The sequence below is a fragment of the Danio rerio genome, chromosome 7 (assembly GCF_049306965.1).
Source record: "Danio rerio strain Tuebingen ecotype United States chromosome 7, GRCz12tu, whole genome shotgun sequence".
Lineage (NCBI taxonomy): Eukaryota > Metazoa > Chordata > Actinopteri > Cypriniformes > Danionidae > Danio > Danio rerio.
Window position 1 is genome coordinate 60,330,306 of NC_133182.1, and position 21,854 is coordinate 60,352,159.

At 39.2% G+C, this 21,854-nt stretch overlaps 3 protein-coding genes across 14 annotated transcripts in view; 2 read left to right on the forward strand and 1 right to left on the reverse strand.

The window, feature by feature from the left end:
* The window catches only part of dok1b (docking protein 1b), a 33,777-nt gene extending 31,164 nt beyond the window's left edge, over positions 1-2,613 (forward strand). Inside the window, 1 exon segment of the mRNA NM_213088.1 lies at positions 1,009-2,613. Within this exon segment, the coding sequence (NP_998253.1) occupies positions 1,009-2,121 (1,113 nt within the window). The 3' untranslated portion in view covers positions 2,122-2,613.
* A 1,499-nt stretch (positions 2,614-4,112) lies between these two features.
* m1ap (meiosis 1 associated protein) overlaps positions 4,113-21,854 on the reverse strand; it is a 63,834-nt gene continuing 46,092 nt past the window's right edge. For 4 of the 12 annotated variants that reach the window (XM_073905934.1, XM_068222110.2, XM_073905938.1 and 1 more), the window contains exons 5-10: positions 13,407-13,574; positions 13,123-13,282; positions 12,364-12,505; positions 12,066-12,269; positions 9,135-9,314; positions 4,113-5,852 (exon numbers count right to left, since the gene is read on the reverse strand). In XM_073905934.1, the coding sequence (XP_073762035.1) occupies positions 5,718-5,852; positions 9,135-9,314; positions 12,066-12,269; positions 12,364-12,505; positions 13,123-13,282; positions 13,407-13,574 (989 nt within the window). In that variant the 3' untranslated portion in view covers positions 4,113-5,717. Of the gene's footprint in view, positions 5,856-9,134; positions 9,315-12,065; positions 12,270-12,363; positions 12,506-13,122; positions 13,283-13,406; positions 13,575-21,854 lie in introns of all 12 variants that reach the window. The other 8 variants (XM_073905931.1, XM_073905932.1, XM_073905937.1 and 5 more) reach the window with 2 other exon arrangements.
* Positions 18,427-21,854, forward strand: part of LOC141375156 (uncharacterized) — a 53,171-nt gene continuing 49,743 nt past the window's right edge. The window contains exon 1 of the mRNA XM_073907391.1: positions 18,427-19,580. Coding sequence (XP_073763492.1) covers positions 18,903-19,580 — 678 coding nt within the window. The 5' untranslated portion in view covers positions 18,427-18,902. The remainder of the gene's footprint in view (positions 19,581-21,854) is intronic.

Below are 21,854 nucleotides of genomic sequence, written 5' to 3' on the forward strand. Positions count from 1 at the left end.
TAGGTTTGCGGTCACCTGTTTGTCTTTCGCTCTCTCTCATTCACACAAGCATGCACGCACACATGGAGAGAGAGAGAGAGATGCCCAGTAGCACGCTCTCTCTCTCTCATTCACATACACACACATAGAGATCACCAAGCAACACGCAGCATCAAGCTCTCTCTCATTTACACACACACAAACAGCATCCACGTCGATGCGCGCGTGCTCGGGAGCGATATTGTAAGACTGCGCACCCGCTCCCTTTCCAATTACACCAGATTTACCGACCGTTCCTGCAGTACTGCAGCAGGAATGCAGACCTCTAGTTTGTATTTACCACTTCTCTCTTCTCGTTCGGTCAAAACCGGACATACTGCCAAACTGCTGGTCACTTGTTGAGCGACTCGCCATCTTACCTCACCTCTCTCTCTCTCTCTCTCCTCCACACTGTCCCGTGATGACAATTACGCATACGCATTTGTTGGCATTAAGTAAATAATATTTATAATTTCATACTTGTCTCCTATTTTAGTGCATTATTTTTATGATGATATAACAGTATTGAAACTGACTCCGTTGCTATTTTTAGATTCCGTGGTATACCATATTACCGGCCAAGCCTAATTTGTAATTACCAACATTGGGCAGGATGTTTTTTTTATTCAAATATAAATATACTATTTGATGTATGTCCCAAATAAAGGTTTATTTCACACAAAAATTAATATTTAAAAGAAGATATTTTGAGAAAAGCTGAAAACCTTTAACTGCTGACTTCCATAATAGGAAAAACAAATACTTTACAAGTCAATGGTAACAGGTTTCCAACTTTTAAAAAAAATATCTCCTTTTGTGTTTAACAGAAGAAAAAATCTCAAATGTTTGAAACAAGGGTGAGTAAACCTTTTTTTTTTTGCGTGAACTGTCCCTTTAAGTCACAAAGACAGGTTTGATTTTATTTATGTTGAGTGAAAAAATTCAAGAAATGTCAAAAACAAATTGTCGCATTTCTTAAATGTTCTGCAGGTTATGTTCTCCTTTGAAGCCGGTCGACGCTGTGAATCTGGCCCAGGGAACTTCACTTTTGAGACAAAGCAGGGAAACGAGATATTCCACATTGTTGAGGAATCCATTCGTGAGCAGAAAGCCCAAGCTGAAGAACGACACCAAAGCTGTCCATCATTAGACTCTGACTGCCCAGCTCTCCAGCAAATTCGTGCTGCCATCTCAGAAGCAAACAGTCGTGAACCAGATGGAGATTCTGGTGGTAGCAAGCCTGGGTCCGCAGATGGTGTCTTTGGTCGTAAGGAGAACGATGGGAAAAATTTAAAGGTCCGAAGCCTTCCAGAGCCACCACCCCCAGTTGGTGGAACCCCACCTCGTTCTCCCATGCCTCATGGCTCCAAAAATCAGTTAGATGAGCAAGCCAGTCTGTATTCAGAGCCTGCTGACTCGGTGCGTGCACCACCAAGTCTAGGAGACTGTTTGTACTCAGACCCGGTGGACAGTATCAAAGTCATGCCCCTTCCGAACTCCCGCATCAGACCGGCTGGTGAGGAGGGGGGAAGCCACAACCAAAGCATGAAGCCTGATCCTTTCTACTCAGACATCTATGATCAGATCAGTCTGGACTTGATTCAGAAAACAATGGCATTGGGACTGGATGGGCGGAGCAGGCACCCAGCAGATGGTGGTCCAACAGAACACATCTACGATGAACCAGAGGGACGAGCTGGATCTTCACAGCCCGTTATCACGCTTTATGATGAAGCACGTTTGGATGCGCATTCCTGGAGAAACAGGGCAAGGGAGGAGTCTCAATGTCAAGAGATGGCCCAACAGCCATTGCCAATGGCCAGACCAAAAGGCCCAAAACCTGTCACAGCACCCAAACCAGGCAAAGTATCACTGGGCAAAAAAGAGCCTCCACCGCCGCCTCAGATTAAAGGCAGTGCTAACCTGAACAACAATAACAGTAGCAAAAGATACGATAACATGGAAGCTGGTAGAAGAGATGCTGGTGCAGGAAACAACATGGAGCTTTACAGTAAAGTATCTAGACATCAACCACCATCAAATGTGTGGCATCCTAGCATGCAGTCTCCAGACATCATCTATGACAACTTAGGTGACATTTGACATTTAGGCAGCACGGTCTGCTTTTCCTTAGCCCTTAGAAAGCTGTGGATGAAGGACATGCATCTCATGGTTAAAAAGGGAAGTCCCAGTGTGTGCGAATGAAACTGTAGTCACTGACTGTCAAAATGAATGAGAGCTAAGATTATAGTGTTTGTGCTCTCCAAAAGGGCTTGTGCTACAGTTTGCACTTCTTGGGCAAAGCAGGCCTGTAAATCTGCGTCTTTGCCTTTCATATCAGAAGAGATTTTAAAGCACTTGTCGAAACACTCGGTTCTCCTGCTTGGGCCGTTTTGAATGTTGTTGAATGAACATTATCTGACAAATCCAGTTTAAAGGTCGAAGTGCAGAGAAAAAGGTCAGTTATTGCACATACAAGGAGATTGTAGTAAATGTATACTAATCTACTGCTGTGTGCGTGTGTTTTATATGTACGTGAGTAAATCAGCAGCTGTGCTGTTGTTTAACATTATGATAATTAAAAACACAGTAGCAGAACACACTTGTTATCCTTGCTTATATTACTGGCATAAGCACAGAATCCATAAAAAGGGAGCATGAAATCACCCTTTTTTCTCCAGTGTTTGCTAGATCTGAAAAGCATCTGACATCTGAGGGATAATCCTGATGCAAAGTGAATATTAAGCATCTGTGTAAAACAGTGGCCTTACTTCAGATGGGAGTTAAATGTTGGCTGAGTATGTGTCTGCCTGGCAGCGTGTGAAGGAACAGACTGTTCTCTGTCCTGTTTTCTTTCTCGTTCGCACTCTCACTCATTTCCTTTTGTCCTCTCTCCAGTCTTTTCTTCCACTTTTTTCTCGAGTGGACCGCCACATCTGATCTATTCATCACATTCTGGTATATTTTTTCAACATTTAGTGCTCTTAAGCAGAAAAGCAGTAGCTTTGTTGAGTCATTCATCTTGAAAGAACGCATTCATTTGGTCCAAGGTTTGGCTTGCTTAAAAAAAGAAAACTAAAACAAAAAAAAAACATTCTACCATCACTAAGTGGGAAAATTTAGCAAAAAAGTTTGGAAAAGGAAGTGGATGGCAACTCTTTTCCTTTATCATCATTTATTAAATTTTCAGAAAGTCTTTTGAATGACTTGTTGATGGATATATTACAAACACACTGAGTAAATATTGGAGACAAGACATTTTCGATGTGAACTTGGGTCATTGTACTGCATGCAGATGCTTTCTATTTAGAGATCCACGTTACCACTTATGCTTTAAATAGTACATGGGTGTTAAAGAGGTTTCCATTTTGGCAAAATGGTGTACACTGGTTCAGTTTGGATGCACTTGTCATGCTGTACTAGTTCCTGTTTTCTTGGATGTTCCGTTTATGTTGTCATTCCATTGGCCACTTGATGCTTGTATAACCAAACAGAAAACAGAACTAAGCTGTTGTTCTCTGAAGTGTGAAGCAAATGATGGGAAGTATGTTTGTTACTAAAAAATCTGTTACATCTTTCAAACAAAATAAATTCAAAATGATTTCAGTTTTTGAAATAAAATCTGCACAGTACTTAAAGTGTACATCAGTGGATGATTTCTATATTAATTGGCAAATGTGTGTTCCCCCCACTATCCAAAAACATGCAACTTTAGTTAATTGACTAATCCAAATCGGCACCATATACATGCTCCTAGTAAGTAATCTCTTAAGAGCACTCACTATCTGTTCATTAGCTACTACAGCAGGGAAATTCTCGAGATCTACCTGAGCTCAAACTCCCCTATCACCTTGCAACGGGTGGGAGCCTCGGGTTAGAGGATTTTATGAGCTCAGGGCTCTCTCCCGGGACAGCATGCCAAACAAGCTTTATAATTAATCATCAGCTAAGTGTGAACTCTTGAAACGACGTTTGTCATAAGCTTGCATAAAACACTCCATTCAAGTAAAGTGTTACCAAATCATTTAAAAACATTTATAGAAGTAATACCAATTTGCTATTTATAGCCAAATGCTAATGTAAACAACACCTTGTTTATAAAGATTCATTTTTTATTATTATATAATGTGTAGCTTTACGAAAAAAATACTGGAAGTACAAAATTGGAAAAATATAAATAATTCCAAAACTTTTAAACAGTACAGAACAACTTTTGTAACCAGTAAGAGAACTGTTTCATTTATTAAAGTCAATTATTTATTGATTTGTATTTTCAACAATGTTGTAAAAAGCTGAACTTGATCTTGACCCAAACGTCTCACACTTAAAACGTTAGCAAGTAGAGGAAAATGTAGTTTGTAAAACAATTAAACACTCTTTTCTAACTACAGAACAAGACTGTAAACATAAAATCTGAAAAAATGGGACAATGCGAGATCCTCTCTCCATGTCTGCTGTTTGTGCTGTTTACACAAATGAAACCTCACCATGACGTCACAAAGACGAGATGTAGGCGGTACCAGGTGGGTGGAATGGCAGAAAGCTTAATGAGGCAATACTAGTAAGAGAGGACCATTGAGTAATATTTCAGCTCTGACATCAGCCTGCTTTCAGAACCATTTCCCTCAGCTCCCACAAATTTTAACCAGTGCCTCCAAAGCTGAACCTTGTTCCTCAAGGTCATGAGGCTACACAGAGTGACCGCTTTCTTTCTTTTTCCTTCACTTCGCTCTCTGTAACTCATCGAAGGCCTCAAATTCCTGTTCAGCTGAGCACAGTGTGCCTCCCTTGTGGCTGTACTGGATGATTCCATAAAGGAAGACAATGACTCTACTTTTCCTCTACTCTGGCCTTCGTCCTCCTCAACTCTCTGCAGAGACTTCTAGCCACAGCATTTACACTGAAAAGGCAGTTTGCTCTCCTTCTTATTGTCATTTAAAAAGTCTGTGGTTTAGTCTTTGAACCCCACAACTATACTGTTTTGTCCCCAGCCGCAGTGCAGTCTTTGTTAAACTATACAGCATGCCGGTTAGTTTAAGAGTGAAATCATGCTAGTTATTATGTTTAATTGCAAACATTTGTGCTAAATTTGCAGTATCGGTCAAAGCTGCTGACGTTTTTATTTAAATATGTACTGAGGTTACTTAATCTGGGCTGGGGTTTTTTATACGTACTGTAAGGAGATACATAAATGTGTGCTATTGCACCATTTAAAGAATATAAAATCACATGTGAGGAATAAGAAATAACTTTCATGTTTTATTTCAGGACCTACTGAAATGTTTGTGGTTTTTTCCAATGAGAAATCAGTAGTCACTGTTTTTGTAGGTTTGTTTCAATTTGTATGTCTCTTTGTATGGTTAACGTGTTTGTTAGTTACATTTTTAAACATACAGTAAGAGAGAAAGGGATGTACAGAAGTTAAATCCATTACTGTTCCTCACACTGTACAGTGTCATTTAAATAGCAAAGTAACTATGAATAACCTCAAACATATTGTAATTGGTCTGTGCAAACAATGTGTACAATAGCATATTCAGTCAAGTGCATGCATGGAACATCCTGTCTTGCAGTTTAGAAACGACTGCTCTAACTTCTTGTGCACAACAGTCAATGTCAATGTGCTGTGTTTCCTCACACAGTGAAAGGTTTCTTCTCTTTCTTTCTCCTCACTGAATCCTAAAAGGATCTCCCTCCTCTTAACTGTCCTGGAAAAAGGCAGCAGGGACACAGGGTCGGGAGTGGTGGAGAGTTAGTGAAGGGCGAGGCATCTTTAAAGGAATAGAGGGCAGAGGGGTCACTGTGGCTCGTGCACGACTCTGAGACTGTCGACCCTGCTGACAGAAGAAAAAAAGACGAGTAAACAAGATGAACAAATAATTCTGAACAATGATTAAACGCTGTCACAGTTTTCATACTTTTTATAACTGCAAATTTATAAAAGCTCAACCAAACCAATGACTACTATTTCTGTTTTCTAAAATGCGATTTTGCTTCTCCTAAGTACAGTACTTTGCATTCAGAAAGTATTTACAGTGATTCCAGTTTTGTTATGCTACAGCCTTATTTTAACATTGAGTCAATCATTATTTTCCTAAAATTCCACAACTAATATCCCAGAAAAGTAATGTGGAAGAAGATATTTTACTGTAAAGAAGTCTGAAGACTTTACAAATGTTTTAAAAGCAAGCTTGTTTCAGTTGGTACCTAATCTTGTCTATGCCATTATTATGATCAAACTACTAAAGAAAATTACAAGCCTTTCCAGCAAGCACAGGACATCAACATAATGTCAGATTGATGTTGTACCCCAACATCATGGGAAGGTTGCATTTTGTTTTGAAATGAAAATCGCATTGACGTCCATGTCCAAGTACCAACCTAAAATCGACTCAATATCAATGTCTAGTGATGTTACAACTTGACGTTGTGTGGAATTTACCACTATGACGTCTGGGTTGAATGAGTACATGTCAAAGTTACTCTATATTCATGCCTTACAGACATACAAAACATCAATCATGAAAAGACTATATATACCATAGATAGATGGACAGACAGACAGACAGATAGAGAAAAGATACATGCTGTCTGTCAGCTAGCTTTCTGTGTGTACACTTCAGATGCATGCGACCAGAATACAATTTTTCAGGACTCAGAAGTTTTGTCTACCGGATGCAACGGCCATGCAACAACAGCTGATGTCTACTGGACACAACAACAGGAACATTAGAAAGGAACATTCTCGTTTACCAGAGGTACATCCAAAAACAGGGCATTAGTTTTTCTGTCTGGGATTTGATGTTTCACGTGTTTACAGCGTGTTTATTACTAGAGCTGCCTTCCACTAAAGTTTTTCCTGATTAGTAGTTGTCCATTTTAAGCCATTAATTGACTAATCAAACATTGAAATCATGAAAATGACCACGGTAATTGCCTACATCGCCTAATTGAGGCTCAAGCACACCCATAAAGCTTTTCACAGCACACTGGCAAAAGAAATGATTGTGAATGCATAAGGGAAAAGCTTGTGGAAGCTACATTGACATTGAGCTACATAAGTAGTCATGCACTGCTTGGCTACAGTTACACATATACTATAAGAATGAGTTCAGCCACATTTGATGAGCTTAAATTCAAACCCAGTTTGAGTGTAAAAATTTACATGGAATCAACAGCTAATTTAATTCTCAAAAATGGATTTTTAAGGTACAATACTGTGCATCATCTATGGAGTATTGAGCTTAAACTTCACAGACACTGGTCCTCTTTTTAAAAAAAATATAATTTAGTCATGTGAGGTTCACGTGTTCCATTTCCACTGAACCGGAAGTTTTTTGTATTATAAGAAATTATACTGTAGTACTTTGTCATCATTGACAAACTCTATTTATTGCTGGAACTGACATGCTTGACATAACTTCTCAAGTCACAAGCAGAATGACTACGTTTCTATGTTTTAAATTTGCAAATGTGTCTATTTATGACAGTGACATCACACTTGTGGTCGGAAAATTGGTCATGTAGAGTCCAAGTGTAGCAAGCTTTAGAATTGAAACAAATTTATTTGTATTGCTCTTCATCTTTTACACTCCCCTTTGCTGTTTTTGTCTTCCTCTTGTGTGGTTGTTTTAATATTAGGCTACTGTCTGGTTTAGTTTTTTACTCTCTGGAGAAGTCCCTTCAAACAAACAAACATGCATGCACGCACACACAATAATTTTTCAATTCAACCATTTGATACAGCTATTGTAGAGTTAACACAAATATGTTTTTCTCTATATTGTATTAATTGTTGTATGTGGGCAACTGGAGCTAATACAACCTAGCTAAACTGTTTAATTATGCATTTATGGCGCATAACTTTATTTCCTAACGTGTAAGAGAGAATAACACTCATGTTTCATGCACCGCACGCCTAGTGTCTCTGTTGAGACATTTTATAAAGCAGCAATCTGATAAAATAAGCAGGTAGGAGGCAGCTCTGTCAATTCACCTTTTTATTCTGAGATTCATACATGAGCAGCCCTTAACAAGACCAAACCACTGGGGTGCTTCCTTTACACACCATTCTTGTTGATGGTGATGGCCAATATTTTTATAAACCAAGGAATAATGGACTTAAAACACAGACGCCAACTTTAACACAAAAACAAATAAAGGTTATAACAACCCATATAACACATAAAACAAATATAAACCATCTCCCATGATGCACCTGGGTATAGTGCTGTGGACCAGCTCATTACAATGTTTATTTGCATTTAGACTGCTTTATAAAATGTCTGATTAGAATGCAGGGCTTTAGTGCTGTCGCCTCACAGCAAGAAGGTCACTGGTTCGAGCCTTAGCTTAGTCAGTTGGCGTTTCCTTGTAGAGTTTGCATGTTCTCCCTGCATTCCAAACAGTCCAAAGACATGCGGTACAGGTGAATTGGGTAAGCTAAATTGTCAGTAGTGTATGAGTGTGAATGTGTGTGTATAAATGTTTTCCAGAGATGGGTTGCAGCTGGATTAGCAGCCGCTGCGTAAAACATGTGCTGGATAAATTGGCAGTTCAATCCGCTGTGACGACCCCAGATCAATAAAGGGACTAAGCCGAAAAGAAAATGAATGATTTAGAATGTCACAGTATTGGGAGAACAGTTTGAAGCTTAGCACACACCTCTTTGCTTTAACCAGATCACTAATCTATATAGATCAACTTACTGAGACAATATCATATCTTAGTTTTTAATATAGTAGTAAGCTAACCGGGATTCAGAATTGCTAAAATTTTTCCTAGAACAGCGACGTCCAAATATGCTTCCGGAGGGCCACTGCCTTGCACAGTTTTGTTCTAACCATAATTTAGCACACCTCTGACCCAGATACTAATTAATTTGTCAAGACTCTATAAAAGCGTACCGGAGGTTGTAGGAGCTAAAGTCTGCAGGGCACTGGCCCACCAGGAGCAGGGCAGGATTAAACACCTCTGTCCTAAAGTATTGTATATTAAATCCACAAAATTATCAATAATTTCACTTGAAAACATTTAATTGTATAAAACTCCAGATCTTCATCTTGTTCCTACTAATGCCTCTGTGTTGCACATAGATCAAACATTTTTTTTCTAACCTGACGCTGTGTAGAGCCCTCTGGTGGTCGACTAGCACCCCTGCACTGGCCACGGGCCTGTGCTCCAAATAGCTGTGATGAACGGGTGAGCAAACCTCTAATTCTCAGGTGCACATACAGGTTGGAATCCAGACAGAGAGGGTTAAATACAGGGTCCTTCTCCAGCTGTTCTAGGGAGCTCTAAGTGATCAAAGATTATTTTAATGTCAGTTTGGTAATAGGCATGGAATAGAAATTCTGCCTTCTAATCTGAAAATGACTAACCCTTGAGTGTGCGCAAACACACACGCACATAGTTGGACAATGAAACTGAAACGCCTGGTTTTAGACCACAATAATGCATTTGTATGGTGTAAGGCCTCCTTTTGCGAATTATATATAATCAATTCACCTTGGGAATAACAGAAGTCCTGCACAGTGGCCAGAGGGATTTTTAGCCATTCTTCTAGAATAGTGGCCAGGTCACTAAGTGATGCTGGTAGAGGAAAACGTTCCCTGAATTGCTCCTTCAAAACACCCCAAAGTGGCTCAATAATATTAAAATCTGGTGACTGTGCAGGCCAAGGTAGATATTCATCAAACAACTCTGTGAGCAGTCTTTCTGTGTGTATTTGTGAATTATCATACTGATTCCATAGTGACTTACAGTATCCTAGACCCTTTTCAGTTTGTGTATAGGTCTAAGTGAGGGGTGGAGGATGCAGCAGGGACTCTGCTACACTTAGTTCTTAAGCATCTTGACAAGCTTAAAACATTGAAAAAGTTACTTTTTATTGACTTTTCTTCTGCATTCAATACCATTCAGCCAAATATTTTGGCTGAGAAACTTATTAATGAATTTCAGTTGGATATGCTTGTAGAATGGATTTTACATGTTCTTGTTCAGAGAATACAGAGGGTTGAAGTAAATAATCGTTTCTCTGAATGGCTGTTATTACAGGGTCACCTTAAGATGATGTCTTTTTCTTCTATATTATTTATTTTGTACACAAGTAGTTTTAGGAGTACTTTTATCAATAGGTATATTATAAAATTAGCTGATGACGCTGTTTTTGTTTGTTTGTTAAGTGAGGAAGGCTCCATGCATGGTCTTGTAGTTGATCATTTTTCCAGCTTGTTTCAGGAGGCTTCCTTACAATTGAATGTTCTTAACACTAAAGAGATGACTATTGATTTTAATTCTAAGAGGAGACTGATTAAAGGTAAGCAAACAAGTATTAATGGAGTGGGTGTTAAGAGTGTTGATCAATACAAGTATTGGTTTGAGGTAATAAATTGTCCTCTTCTGTTATAACCAATATATTGTGTAAGAAGGGGGAGCTAAGATTGTACTGCCTACATAAATTAGGATGATTTAATCTAGATAAGAACACTCATGTACATGTCTTACAGTTCATACATTTCATACACATACGCTTTGTTGGTTCAAAGTGTAAAAAATAAAAGTTGTTTGGAGAACATTGTGGACCTTGGAGGAAAGATTAAGGAAAAAAAAATACAGATGACTCTAGCTGTTGTACCATAGACAAGTTTTGAGTAAAGCTCAGAGTATTTTGTCAGATGACTGCCGTCATATGCACCACAAGTTTTCTCTTCTCCCTTCAGGTATTCGATACAGAACTCCTATTAGTTAAACAAATGGATTCAAACCTTCATTTATCCCCTCAGCTCTAAGGTTTTTAAATTTAGGGTAAAATTCATTTATTTTCTTTTCGACTTAGTCCCTTCATTAATCTAGGGTCACCACAGCAAAATGAACCACCAACTTATCCAGCATATGTTTTACGCCATGGATGAACTTCGAGCTGCAACCCATCATTGGGAAACATGCATACACACTCATACACACACATACACTATGGACAATTTATTTTACCCAATTCACCTAAAGCACGTCTTTGGACTTGTAGGGGAAACCAGAGCACCTGGAGGAAACCCACGCAAACATGAGGAGAACATGCAAACTCCACAAATGCAAACTGAGGCGATCATGCTACCCACTGTGCCACTGTGACACCAGAGTAGATTAGTTTTGTACAATGCTTGTATGCTGCAACCTAATTGCCTTCAGGAAATGAATAAAGACTGACTGACTGATACATGGCACCACCTTTAGGATAGAATGTTTGAATCATTGGGTGCACATGCTCCTCTAGAATGGTTCGGTAGTCCTTGGTACTAACACGTCCACCTTGCACAATTATTGGGCCTAAGGAATGCTGGGAATGAAAGGGAATGACATTGCAGCCCAAACCATCATTGATCCATCCCTGTGCTTTACTCTGGGCATGCAAAAGTCAGGATTGTACACTTCTTTGGGACTTCTCCACACCGTACATCTCCTGTATGTGGGAAACATTGTTCCAGCTGGCACCTTAAAACAGATATTTGGCGTTTGCATGAGCGACCAAAGGTTTGGCTATAGCAGTCTGGCCATGTATATTAACCCTGTGGAGCTCCCAACGAACAGTTTAGGTGGAAACAGGAGAGTTGAGGAACAATTAATTCAGCAGTGAGTTGGGCAGCTGTGGTATTGTTTTTTGGATACAATCTGGGTTAGCACCTGGAAATCCCTTTCAGATAGCTCCCTCTTGCATTCACACTAAGTCCTGTTGGCTGTGGTTCATCCTTCTTATTGGTATGCTGACATTCCCCTGGATACCTTGGCTCTTGATGCATCACAAAAACTCAGATGCGCCAGCGAGACGACAACCAACAATTTGTCCTCTTTTGAACATTGATGTTATCCATAATGTTGTGTGCATTGCAATATTTTAAGCAAAACTGTTTTATTACTCTGCTAATTAAACTTTTACACTTTGCACTTACTGGTTGAAATTTAGCCATAATATCTCCAACACTAAATTGACCAGTGTTTCAGTTTCACTGTCCAACGCCTCTATGTATTTGTATTTCGTTATGTAATGGCACCTCCACAGTGTTGAGAGCAAGAAGTGGAGGGTCTTCCACTGAGACAGGCAAGCAGCAGGGCAGCATAAGTTCTCGTGTCATCACAGGTTTCAGAAGCAGAGAGTGAGAACCAGAAGACTGAATTACATAGTAGGAGAACACACCAGAACCTGGAGAAGACCCCGGCTCAGACTCTGAGCGCACCAAAAGGAACCAGTCACGGGTCTGTCAAACAAATAATAAATGTAAACAAAATGTTAAAATTAGTGCTCCATGAAAACATGCACATAGATACAAAGTAAAAAAACCAAGCACTGACTTTTAGTATGTGACAGAGTGCATGAAACATCTGGTTGTTTGTTTCCATTTCATCCCAGTCCAGTTGCCAACACGAGGTTGGTCTGACAATGAGTGGTAGTCCATACAGGACAGACTGACACACTCCATCGGCATGAAGAACTCTGAGACACACAGACAACAGCTAACTCATAACATTCATGTTTCATTTTTTAAATATTTGTAACAATAAATGTTTTTACTGTCACTTTTGATTAATCTAATTACATTTTGCAAAAAAAAAAAAAAAAAGCTTTTTTAAGCATCTTACAAATAATAACTATATGTTAGTGAGTAAACTGACAAAAAGAAATGTCTGTGTGAACTGGAATATTATGCAAGTGTCAAATTGGCCAATAATGACTAGGTATGGGCAAGAGATTGTATCACTGGTCTCGGAAAAATGACCTCATGTGCATGGAAATCATATGCAAAACACTCAAAGGGAAATACAATGTATGACTGTCTGTGGGAAACAAAAAAGACTCAAACACAGAGCTGTCTGTTTGATTAAAAACCTCACTGTCATGCTAACTTTTGCATACTTATAATCTTAAACTCTTCTCTTTTACACAAAATACAAAACATTCAACTCAACAAAAATTACATTAACTTCTGCTTGTTTCTGAGACATTATTGTTCAGTATAAAACATTACAGCATTATGTAAAATCTCTGTTAACTAAATGTTCACAAATAACTTTAGCCCTTAAACAAAAACCTGACTAGAGATGTGACTGTACTTGACAACTCGTAAGCGCTGTGGTGAGAAGTTTTGATTGGTGAGACTCTTGTTTGGTGGCTGGAAATCTTGCATGCTCTCAGTCTTCATTCCAAGGTCAGGAGTGCTGGCAAGCAGTGCTGGGCTGATTAGTCTCTCCTGCATGTCACACTTTAAACAGACTGCAGACAACGACATAAGCAGAAGAAATACACACACATAATAAGCATAAACAATACAAGGTTCACCAATATTTTGTGCAGCAAAAAAGGTTATTCTTTTAGAGGAGAAACCATGTGTATATACCCGGGCTTGGGCTGCTGTTGGCAGAAAAACAAGAAGGGGGTAACAACAAGTGCAAGTGTTCTCGATCTCCCCCCTGTTCATGAAGCCACATTTTCAGAGTGCTCTCCAAGGCCTCAACTGTGCCCTCCACCAGCTGCAGATCCATCTCCGTCCCCAGCATAAGACTCTCTACAGGAGGTGAAACAATACATTATTAAATGCAACAGAATAAATGCAGTGTGAATGTACAAGACTTTACTTCAGCGTAACCTCTGTAGTTGAGTAACTAAAAAAAATAAAGTGCTCAAACCAATACTGTACCTGTTTAAAAGTTTCTAAAAACATCCGTTCCAAAAAAGAAAAAGCACTGATAACACATATCCTTCTTGTTTTTTATTCTCTTATTATAGGGCCTGTTCTGACATTTAACGCCTGAACTTCATTTTATAAATAAACCAATCATATGGCAAATAGCTGTTAATCAAAGTCAATGTCTTGTGAGATGAAATTTGCAGTACTCTAAACCCTCAGTAGAGGATGCTGTAAAACCAGTTTCCTATTTTAGCAGGAATAAACATTCCACACCAACAGAGCTTAATGTGTTTGTGATATGAGATATTTAAACATATTCAGTTCTTAATTTTGTTCATTGTTAGCCATTTTAGGTTATACCTGTAAACTTAAAATAAAATAAACCATAATTATCCTGTCTAAAACCTAAATTTCTAGTAAATAGTATAGTATTTTTAAATTTAATTTCTGGCCTTAATGTAACTGAGTTTTATATAACCAATTCTGATACAGGTTATTTGCGTGCTTATGCTTTACAGAAATGATTGGCACAATCTGTTTGATGCTTTACTTCTCTTTTTAATGTATTTTTGTTTAGAATGCAAAACGGTAAATATAATCACTTCCCTAGAATAAGGATGCACTTTCCAGAAAGGAACAAAGAAAACAAATGCATAATTAATTACTAAGTCCATATTGACTGCCATGTTATCAGCATTTTGCTTTTAAGTGTCTAGATTAGCAATCTGCTGACAAAGCTGTTTGTTTATGCAGGACTTATACACAAATTGTGATCTAGCATGGAGAAAGATTACTTCCTCAACTTCCTTTTGCTTGTATGGTAAATGTAATACCATTTTGAGTTAACTCTTTAACTGCCGGCTCTACCAAATGGTTGACAATGTTTTGAATGTTAAAAAAAAACAACTGTTAAATGTCATTAAAAAGACATCTGATTTTGGTTTTATTGTAAAAAAAAAAAAAAGGAAAACATGTTAAATGAGAATCTGAAATATTTTATGTCATACTTAAAAAAAATAAAGATGATTTAAGATTCAAAACTGTTTTATTTTGATTTTTTTTTTTTAATTGGTCTTACACTACATACTTTACACATAATTTTCTGATGTTTCATAGTATATGTATTAATTTCGGTACGTTTATTAAAAAAAGACATATCAACCCTTTACCAAATGGTTGATATTTTAGAAATGAAGGGATGTGTTGAAAAAAAATTATTGATTGTGTTAACTAGCGACATTAGCAGTTAAGGGTCACACTTTATTTTGATGGTCTATTTGTTGAATGAATTTACATTGCATCTACATGCAAACTAATTCTCATTAGATTATAAGTAGACTGTTAGGTTGGGGTTTGGGTTAGTGTAAGTTGACATATAGTCATATAGAATATCCAAAATGCAATCAATTTTTATTTGTTAGTGTGGAAGTTAAAGGATTAAAAGCGATATACTGCACACTGGTAGGAACATCAAAAAGCTTGAATCCAATGAGAGAATTCTTAAATTTATAAAATCAGTAAATCTGATTTGATTAAATGGATATACCACAATAAAAATGCAGTGTCTGCATTAAAATACCATAAAATATAATAAATTTATCATAAAAGTGGTTCAAAAGTGGTTACATTTAGTAACTGTTATTCCTTTTAACAAAACATTCAGTTGGATCAGTTAGGTCATATCTGTGATACATTTATAGAATTCAAATAGGCAGATGAATGTCTGCCTTGGGAAGAACTGAAGTTAAAAAATGAAAGAAATACAATAGATATGAGCGTAATTTAAAATTTAAAATTGTTTCATTGTATTTGTTGCAAGAGTTAACGAGGAAACTGAAATGTATGTGAACAATCACAGCCACTCTCTCTGGTTTCTTAGTCCCTCTAAATTATTCATGTGTTCTCTAGAGTGCTATAGGGCCTTAAGAGGGTAATGGAGTTTCAAAGAACATCTTTAATCTTTCATTCCCTAAACTCAATAACTGGGAGAAAACCCCGATGGCTGAAGTATGAGAAGGAGAACAATGAACTCAAGCAGACAATCACCATCAATTTAGGATTGGCATGAGTGGCATTTTAAGACCAACAATATAAATGGATGCAGGTCATGATAATTGCCTTTTAGCTTTTCTTAATATTTAGAAATATTTTGTCTTCAGCTCAAATCAGCATACTATGCACTTGCAAACTGTACATTTCTGATAAAAAGAGATAGAAGGTAAAACCTTCCCAGTATTAAATAGTTGCATTTAAATAATTTAGATAGTTTATTACAAGTAATTGCTTTTTTCTATACCTCTAAACTGAAATCAATTTCTACTGAGAAACTGCAGAGCAATTTAGGTCAGCAGTCTTTTAATTCAAGATTTAAATACATATAGCTGATTACCATGAATCTCAGTGCTTCTTTTAATGCAGGGGATATTTTCAGATGGAAAGGGTGAGAAAAACACATGCATAAATGAAGAGGCAATTGACACACATCCCCCGTATCACTTCTGACACATGAGTTGCCTTTTATGATGTCATGATCTACATGCTTTTCTCATGTCAAACTATGATTCACGAAGTGAAACAACAGTAAAAGCACTGCCTTTTTCAGTTTCTTATCATGACATTTAACATTTTTGTTTTGTTCCTTAAACAGCACTTGTGCATTTTTCAGTCATTCTCCTCAAATCCAATTATATAGACATCAAATAAAAGCATGTGCATAAATGTGCATAAAATATGTCAAGCGTTTGGGTAGACAGAAGATGAGGATTTAATCTGAAAAACAAAAGGTGGGTTAAGTAAAATAAAATAAGAATAATCCGAGGGGGAAAACTTTAACTGAAAAAGGAAAGCTGGGAAGGCAGGTCAGGAACAAGGCCAAACAAAAAACACAGGGTAAGTATCGACGATGAACTAGCAAAGGACAGCAAACATGAGCAAGCTTTGAGCAAGAGAAATCAATAAGTAAACAGAATGGTGAATGCTCTGTTTGACACGAAGTGACAAAAACAAAACTTTTGTACTTACATCAAACATGACTACAACACACAGTCAATGAGAACACTTGTTTTAAAGGGCACCTATGGTAAAAAATCTACTTTTCAAGCTATTTGTACAGACATGTGTTTAAGTATAGTGTATAGACTGTCATATTGGGGTGATATAAACACACAGTGCTTTTTTTTTAAGGTAAAAAACATAAAAACGGTGGACCAATTGGAGCTGTTTTCAGAGCGACCGCAACTTGACCCAGGAGTGCAGTCCCCCCGCCCACCAATATTGATTGACAGGCTCGCGTCATCTAATCCTCAGTTTGTCATTTTACATCCGCCATTTTCAGCGTGAGTCAAAGCAAAATCACTAAAGGAACATCCTTGCTCTATTTTTAGATGTAAGGGTCATTAGGCTCAACACAAGATCAATATTCTCCACATTATCACTCTAATCGGAATTATTGGTTGTACCTTTTGCAAACGTGTACTTTTCATTGCATACACCTTAAACTTCAGCCGTTCGCATTTTTCATGTTCACAGAAACTCCTTTTGATCTTAGCTAGGTGCAGCTGGAAAAGTGCAAGGGCGTTCACTCATGTGCGTGTCTCTCCATTGGAAATAAAATAACAAACTTGCCTGCAGGTCACACACCAGAAGCTCCGCTTTGCGTGGCGCGATGCTGATGCAGCGCCATGCATTTTGGAATTCTGGATGTGGATTTCTGTCGGGGTGCATGCGGCGTGTGTTCCCTGATGGAAGCCTGTGTTCAGAGTTCTAATATGCGTGGCACGACGATTCGGGACACTTCATGTTTTTGCCGCGCCACAGACAGTGTCTGGTGAGCTGTGTCGCAGCTTCGAGCGGCACATTCGGTGCCTTAGTCAAAGTTAATTTAGTGTGTGTGGTTATTAGTCTTGGTGTACAAGCTCGGCACTTGAAACTAGCATACAGTTGGCTGTAAAACTATACAAAGACACAAAAGATTTTGTACTCTCTGCATGGTCTGTGTCCGAGTCGTACATGTACGGCTGAATGATGATCCTCTCACTCCTGCTCCCCCTCTCAGTCTGCCTGTCTGTTGCAAACACAGAGCTAGTGAGCTCTTGGCTCCGCCCCCTTGTTACATTGGGCGGGAAGCTGAAACTAATTTTCATGTGAAGCAACACGCCTCTAAAACAGTGAGCTGTGTAAATGCCCTCAACATGACACTTTTTACACATTATAAAAAAAAAAAAACATCTGAACTGTGTTTTAAACTGAACCTTAACTGGCACACTCAGAAGAACCATAATACTAATAATAAATCATAAAAAAGGGGTGAACTATGTGCCCTTTAACGGTCTGTACACATAAATCAAAAGATGAAAGCAAACAGCCACATGTAAACATGAGACACATGCTTTACACAATGCCAACACAAAACACAAGCACATTAGTATAAACACTCATGTTTACATTTGCAGTATGCATGTTCAGATCGCAGCACAAATCCAAAATTAAACCTGACAGAACCTGACACAAAGACAGCAAAGACAAAATGCCAGACTGGGAACAGCAGGGTGAGGAGCCTTGGGGGCAAAAGCTCTGAGCCACACTGAAACTGACACTAGTGGGTGCTCTGGGGCTGAAGCTGACAATAGTGGATGCTCTGGAGCGGAAGCGGACACTGGTGTGTGCCCTGGGACCGAAGCTCACACTGATGGGTGCTCTGGGGCTAAAGCTGAGACTGGTGGGTGCTCTGGAGCTGAAACTGACTCTGGCAGGTGCTCTGGGGCTAAAGCTGAAACTGACGGGTGCTCTGGGATTGAAGCTGACACATGCGGGTGCTCTGGGACTGAAGCTGACACTGGCAGGTGCTCTGGGCCTGAAGCTGACAGTGGTGGGGGATCTGGGGCTGAGCCTGACACTAGCGGGTGCTTTGGGGCTGAAGCTGACACTGGCAGACGAGTGCTCTGGGGCTAAAGCTGACACTGGTGGGTGCTCTGGGGCTGAGGTTGACACTATCAAGTGCTCTGGGGCTGAAGCTGACACTGGCAAGTGCTCTGAAGCTAAAGCTGACACTGATAGGTGCTTTGGGACTGAAGCTGACAGTGGTGGGGGATCTGGGGCTGAAGCTAACACTAGCGGGTGCTTTGGGGCTGAAGCTGACACTGGCGGGTGAGTGCTCTGGGGCTAAAGCTGACACTGGTGCGTGCTCTGGGGGTGAGGCTGACACTGATGGGTGCTCTTGGGCTGAAACTGACACTGGCGAGTGCTCTTGGGCTGAAGCTGACACTAGTGGGTTCTCTGGGACTGAAGCTGACAATGGTGGGTGCTCTGAAGCTGACAATGGTGGGTGCTCTGGAACTGAAGCTGACACTTGTGGGTGCTCTGGGATTAAAGCTGACACTAGCGGATGCTCTGGGGCTGAAGCTGAAACTGGTGAGTGCTCTGGGGCTAAAGCTGACACTGGCGGGTGGTCTTGGGATAAAGCTGACACTGGCAGGTGCTTTGGGGCTGAAGCTAACACTGTCAAGTGCTCTTGTGCTGAAACTGACACTAGCAGGTTCTATGGGACTGAAGCTGACAATGGTGGGTGCTCTGAAGCTGACAATAGTGGGTGCTCTGGAACTGAAGCTGACACTTGTGGGTGCTCTGGGACTGAAGCTGACACTGGCGGGTGCTCTGGGGCTAAAGCTGACACTGGCAGGTGCTCTGGGGCTGAAGCTGACACTGGCTGGTGCTCTGGGGCTGAAGCTGACACTGGCGGGTGCTCTGGGACTGAATCTAACACTGGCAGGCGCTCTGGGACTGAAGCTGACACTGGCGGGTGCTCTGGGTCTGAAGTTGACACCGGCTTGTGGTCTGGAGCTAAAGCTGAAACTGGTGGGCTCACTGGGGCTGAAGCGGACAACGGTGGGTGACATAAAGCTGAAGCTGACACTTGTAGGTGCTCTGGGGTTGAGATTGACCTGATAGACTTGCAGCCAGGAAGGTTGCCGGTTCGGCTGTAGCCAGTTCGGTTATCACCTGGTGAGTGACAGGTTAGGTAGACCCGGTCTTCAAATATTGCTTCTACTGACGGGTCATCAGAGAAATGGGGATTGCCAGTCTATGAGTGGATGGGTAGGTGGATCAAGGGAAGGCAGGCCCCTATTCCCTTGGCTATGGTGCATGTAAGGTGTAAGGCACAAACTGCCAGAATTTTTAAATCCCCAGCATTCTCATTTCCCAGACCTGAAGGGGGCTGCTGAGTCCAGCCTTGATGAACTCCTTTAGTGCTGTGGTGGTAAACTCAGGCCTCTCTTCTGCATAAACAAACAGGTAGTCAAACTACTTTACTTCAGACTACCCTTGACAAAGTGAAAGAACTTCATTCTCCATATGAGAGCTGTCTTTAAGCTGCCATCCCCCAAAAAGCCTATATAGTATTGAACACATTTCAGTAATTCTCTTAAATCATTCCATTTTTCTATTTTCATTTTTTCATAAAATTTTATTTTGTTTTATTTTTATGTTTGTATTGTTTGGGTTTTTACCAAAACCTGGCTCAATGCCAGACAGTTCCTTTAGAATATTATTCCCAAAAAACATGACATGTTCAATACTTATTTTTCCCACATTACTTATTGTACCAACAAAGATTTCGCTTGGTTTTAACATTTTTTCATTCATTTTTATTTACTAAACAAGCAGTCATAAACCCCCTCATCTGCTGCATTGAACAGGTAATGCACATAAGAAAAGACTGCATGCTCATACTAGCTCTTTTTGTATGAGTCAAAAACAGACTGAGATCAAACCATTTTCACATAGAGAGAGATTTTACTTTTAAATCCTCTACAAACAGAAAAATCACCATAATCACATTCTCATGGGATGAGAAATGCAAAGTAAGTGATGAATCAGAACATACGGGCACTCCACTTTGCCAGCCAGGCGCTCCCAGACACATACCTATAACCAAGTATTCCGAATACATGTTCATCAACTCAAAAAAAAAAAAAAATTCTCCATTTTGAAAAAAATAAAAATAGGCAAATATATAAGATGATTCTTTTGTTTTACAAAAAACAAGAGTAAGAGGTTCTTACATGGCACATCGAGAAACTAATTTGTTCAAACAAGCATATAAAATCATGTCCAATTAATTTCAAGGGCATGCGCTTGTTTAATTTGTCTGTGAGAGCAATGTAAGCAAATACATCCATTCTTTGATTACAAATAATTTATAGCCATACTTGGGCTGCACAATTCAAAGAACAAGAACAAAGATCACGATTCTCTCTGTAGAAAATTTTATTTGAATTAAAGACATAAAATAAGACATAATAATACTGTCAATATCAATATTAAATTCAGCGTTTATACTTATCATGTGCTTATGTCTTGTGTTGGCATTGTGTCTCATGCTTACATGTAGCTGTTTGCTTTTATGTTTTGTTTTATGTGAACACACTGTTAAAGGCCACATAGTTTACCCCTCTTCATGTTTATGAAGGGTTCAAATGCAAAACCCTCTAAATCCATCAGATCTCTTTTTTTGTCAATGAGCATTTTCTATCAGGCTCCTCTTATTAGGTTCAGAAGTTTTATTTTATAGATAAGGATAAGGTTATTAGCTAGTAAATACATTTTCCCCCCAGAAATGCCAATTTACACAATTATTTGGTTTTTATAAAGGTAAAAGCTGCGTCCCAAATGGCACACTATACATTATGCACTCATGCACTATGTACTTATGCACTTACACACTCAACAGGATAGTATATGTATGTAGTGTTGTCTCAAATGGCACACTAATGTTTTTTTACTAAGCGCAAATTCAAACCGTTTTCCTGATGATGTTTGACAGTCGCCAAATCAATAAAATAAACGACCGAATTATCAAATAATACCTGCAGTGAGTATTGCCGCATTCACCATCGTGAGGCGCTATAATCACTCTCGTAGGAGAATTTTGCTTTCACCATCCAAAATAAATAAAGTTATTCAACGTGTGCGTCCGATAGCTCCGCCCCTTCCGCTACGTAAGCAAACCTGCGGTCGTTGAGTGCGTGAAGTGTCCATCATTACACACTTCATTTTAGCGGCTGAATGAGTGCATCATCCGGGTAATTAAAGTGCACTTACTATTTTTAGAGTTTTCAGTGTGAACACACTACTTACACTATTTATACTACAAAATGG